Source organism: Orycteropus afer, unplaced genomic scaffold (assembly GCF_000298275.1).
Source record: "Orycteropus afer afer isolate SDZICR_OR568_19922 unplaced genomic scaffold, OryAfe1.0 scaffold00007, whole genome shotgun sequence".
In the NCBI taxonomy this organism is placed as follows: Eukaryota; Metazoa; Chordata; class Mammalia; order Tubulidentata; family Orycteropodidae; genus Orycteropus; species Orycteropus afer.
Window position 1 is genome coordinate 18,962,949 of NW_006921594.1, and position 4,565 is coordinate 18,967,513.

The 4,565-nt window shown below is 43.8% G+C and overlaps 1 protein-coding gene across 1 annotated transcript in view; it reads left to right on the forward strand.

Moving 5' to 3' along the window:
* Positions 1-201: 201 nt before the first annotated feature.
* The window catches only part of RSBN1L (round spermatid basic protein 1 like), a 131,054-nt gene continuing 126,690 nt past the window's right edge, over positions 202-4,565 (forward strand). Inside the window, exon 1 of the mRNA XM_007944722.2 lies at positions 202-784. Coding sequence (XP_007942913.1) covers positions 202-784 — 583 coding nt within the window. The remainder of the gene's footprint in view (positions 785-4,565) is intronic.

Consider the following 4,565-nt stretch of genomic DNA (forward strand, 5'->3'; position numbering starts at 1 on the left):
AAAGCGGGTCCGCTTGGCGATCCCGCCCCTTCAGCTCCATATTCGCGCCTTTGGTTCCTACAGCGATCCCTCAGTGTAGCTAGCCCAATCGAGGGCCAGGCCGGTGGCCAGGTCGCCCCGCCCTCTCCCCGCCCCTTGTGGAGGGGCCGCCCCTGCCCCGCGCCCGAGAGCCGAGGAGAGTAAATACAACAGGAGCGCAAAATGGCGGAGTCGCCGAGTCCCGTGCACGGCACCGCTGCTACCGCTGGCGCCGTCTTGGAGAAAGAACCGTTTGGCAAGCTGCAGTCCCCCTCTGGGGACCCACCAGGCACTCTGTCCGCCAAAAAGGTCCGGACTGAGGAGAAGAAGGCGCCGCGGAGAGTGAACGGAGAAGGGGGCAGCGGTGGGAACAGCAGGCAGCTGCAGCCTCCGCCACCAGCGGTACCTTCATCTCAGAGCTATGGCAGCCCGGCGTCTTGGAGTTTCGCCACTCTGTCTGCTGCTCACTCCCCATCTTCCTCTTCCCGGAGCAGTGTCTCTTTCTCCGCTGGCTCGGCCGCCCCCTCTTTAGCCTCCGCTTCCTCATCTCAGCCACTGCCGCGCAAACTGCTGGTCCCTCCTACGCTGCTGCACGCTCAGCCTCACCATCTCCTGCTGCCGGCCGCCGCCGCCGCGTCCAACGCCAAGCCGCGCAGATCCAAGGAGAAGCGGGAGAAGGAGAGACGGAGGCATGGCCTCGGCGGGGCGAGCGAGGCTGTCGGGGCCGCCCGGGATGAGAATGGGGAGGTGAAGCCGCTGCCGCGAGGTGAGTGCCGACGCTGGAGGGGGAAGGGAGGGCACTTCACCCCCGCCGCCGCCGCCCCTCGCGCGCCCCACAGCCTTCTCGCGCCTGACGGGGCCCAGAAAGGGGGAGCGCGGGGGCCGCGGGCGCCAGCCTGGAGGGGGCGGGAGACGTCCTGTTCTCAGCAGGCGATTTTGCAGTCTCGGTGGGGACAGGAAATGGAGCCTGTAATTTCGGTCGCCAAGGGGGGAATGGCCGAAACTCTTACTTTCTATATCGTTTCTTCCTCCTAGTTACTGCGCTGTAGAATTTGTTCTGAAGACCCGTCTAGATGTGTTTGGTTAAGGAGAGAGACGGGAGAATGGGATGGGGGAAGGCTTTGGTTTTGAAAAAGATGCCCTATCATCAGGCCGTTTGGAGGTGATCACGGGAATTCATACTTGTGACACTGCCTCCAACACCAGAAAATCCTGTCAAAAAAGGGGTGTGGAGGGTATTGGCGTCAGCTGGAAGCTACTAGAGGCCTGAGCTTTTCATCCCTATTAGGGAAATGAGGTAGTGTGCTGTTTCATAAGGCACCCTCCCTCCACCGTCCTCTCTAAAGTGTTTTCAGTGATCCTATTTGAAATACACTAAAGAAAGAATTTTCAGCCATTTTATTTTTTTCTGCAGCAAATGATAAAATCAGGAGCATTGACATATTTTGGTCAGATCAAGTGGCTGAAAAATGTTTCAGCACCAGAAAAAGGCAAATTCTTGACCTTCCTTTTCAGATGTAGGTTAGTCGTGTAATTTTCAGAGAGAGTATTTCTAGCAACAACAACATTTCTTTAAAAAATAGGTACACAGTGGTCTGACCGTGGTACAACATGGAGACTGGTTGAAAATGAGATCTTTATGTGATCAAAGCTTAAAACTCAGAATGATCATTATTATAAATACATATACCTATACCTTTTTGTCAAAGACTTTTTTGTTTTATAGGAAAATATGAAATATTAAGCAGTTTTAGCATTACTGATCTAAAGGTAGCTTTGATTATGAAAAATTCTGTTTGAATTGGAATGATTTTTCAGTTTTTCTAAAAACACATTCTAGTGTCTATCCACAGTGTTAAATCATCCTTGATGTTTTGTCTGTAGCAAAGCTTTGACATCTAAGTGTAGCATAAGCCACTCTGGTCCAACTGTGATCTCTCAGTTTTAGAGAGTTGTTTCTAGGAAAGTGGTTTTGAGCATGGAATCTATATCACTTTTACTCAGGAATTTGAGGTGGTTAGTATTTTAAAACTATTTTGTTTTAATGGTTACATATAAATTTAAAAGTGATTGGTTCCTGCAAGTCTGTCAATATGTAGCTCAGTGTCAGTCTTGTTGTTTGTGGTGTGTAAATGTCGTATTTGCACTTTATTAGTTCTTTGAGGATATAACATTGTTCTTGAGACCAGACAGTATTGGAATGGGTGGAAAGAAATAGTAATTTTTTAAAAATTCTGACTTAAAATGTGGAAGACACAAATGGCCCTTTAAGTAAAATGGCTGTTAAGAGAAATTCTTAGTCTTTAAAATTATATTTAGAGGACTCCTTTTGAGGGCTGCTTCGTACATTGTCAATTCTGAATACAAGCAGTTTGTTTTCATTTAAGATGCTTTATTTCTGGATTTATGTGGGGAAGATGTTTATTGATGTCTTGTGTGAGGTTTTTTTTTTTTTTGAGTACTAACTAGATATTAACACTGTTGTAGGATTTTCTCTTTCTGACATAAGCTACTATTTTATTGAGGAAAAACTAATAGTTTTACATTGTCTTGATGGTAAACTTTATGGTGAAAATCTTTCCCTCTTAATTTGGGAAGTACTCATTCTGAAGTTCAGATTTGATTGAAGTTCTATTGTAATCAATAAAGATTTTTAACAAACAATTAAAATAGTATTACATGTGTGCATTGACTATAGATACAGTTGCAAATAGGAAAGTTCTAATTTGTATTACATTTCTCATTTATACTGGCTTTTTGTAGAAATATTAGTGAATGAATGAGCAAGTACATCCACTCCTCATTTATCAACATGGTTATATTCCAAAGACAGGTTGTTATGTGAAGATTGGTGTTATGTGAAAATGGAAGATGACTACATCAAGTCACAAAATGGAGGATAACTACATCATTACCCATCCACGCATGGTTGTCGAATTGCTTCTGACTCATAGCGACCCTATAGGACTGTGGTAGTTAGAGTTGTGTGTCGCCCTGGCTAGGCTTGGTTTTGAGTGACTGGGCAGCTGGATGTAGTGATTCCCCAAGATAGGATTGGTAAGGAACTCTTTGGTGAAATCTACTGTGAGCAGCTGAGTAGCTGCCTTAGGGATGTGGTCTGCTTCCAGTATGTAAGGAGAAGGATTGAGAAAGGTCTCTGCAGCTTTTTGGCTCGCTTGGACCCTGCATGTAGCTGTCTTCGTTTAGTAGCTTGCCATGTTTCCTGCCGATCTTGGGACTGCTTCTGGACTTGAACTAGTGGCCTGCCCTGTTGTTTGGTAATTTTGCGACTGTACCATTTTATTTGTCAACCTTGGGCTTGTTAGTCTCAGCAACCAGCAGCTGCCTGAATGAAGAAACACCTCTGTGTTCAGTGGGCGGGAGTAAGAGGCAGAGCTCAAGCCCAAAGTCAGGGGCTTTCACCCAGCCTCTAGAGCTTGGCACTTTGAACTTGGACTTCTAGCCTCCTAAATTGTAAGAGAATAAATTCCTGTTTGTTAAAGCCATCCACCTGTGGTATATTTCTGTTACAAAGCAGCAAGAGGTAACCAAAACAAGGGCAGAGTAGAATTGCCCCACAGGGTTTCCAAGGTTGTAAATCTTTATGGAGGCAGACCGCCTCATCTTTCTGTCAAGGTGCTGCTGGCAAGATCAAACCACCTTTTTGATTAGCAGCCCAATGCTTTAAACTACAATGCCACCAGAGGTCCTTACATCATTATATAACTGCCAGATTACATCATTACATAACTGCCAAACCACTGAGAATCATGGCCTACCCCAGTTGACTCATAACTTTAACCATCATAGCCAGTGTAACTCTGGCCTCCCACCTCAATGTTTGTTTTTGCCAGATATGTATCATTAATGCACAAAATCATTGGATGGTAGATTTTTTACTTTTGTCTTAAATTAAATGTGAAATCTTGGATAATGAGGTAGTCAGTAGGTGAGGAGTAGGTATATCTGTTTTAGGTTATAGTAAGTTTTTGTTTCTTTTAAGTCCTTAATTGCAACTGCTTTATGTTCACATTTGCAGCCAATCTAACAGGATTGTTTGCATTAAGTAAGTATATATTTGAAAGAACCTATCAGGGCATTTAGTAAATGTTACTTCTGAAGTATAGTGTTTCTGTGTTTTAACCCCACAGCAAATTAAGAGATGGGTCGATCCTGATAGAGGAAGGATTATTGACAGTAGATTTAAAAATTAAGAATGATCAATTATAAAAGCATAATAATCTAGGGCCATTTAGTATAAAGGCTGTTTATCTTATGTACCTGAAACCTCTGAGGTCATCTAGACATAGTTGTGTAGTTGACTTGCATAATAAGCCTGAGTGAAAGCTGAGTTATATTTCTTACAAAATATGCACAACAGTTTAGATTTTTTAAAGTAGGACATAACCGGGTTGTTTGTAGAGGTATAAGAATTCACAACCTTTTTTTTTTATTTCCTGTAAGGCTGGATAAATTGTTGAATTGATAAATGTGGAAATTAAAAATGGACATGTACTGAAGGTATCTGATATTATGCAGACAACAAA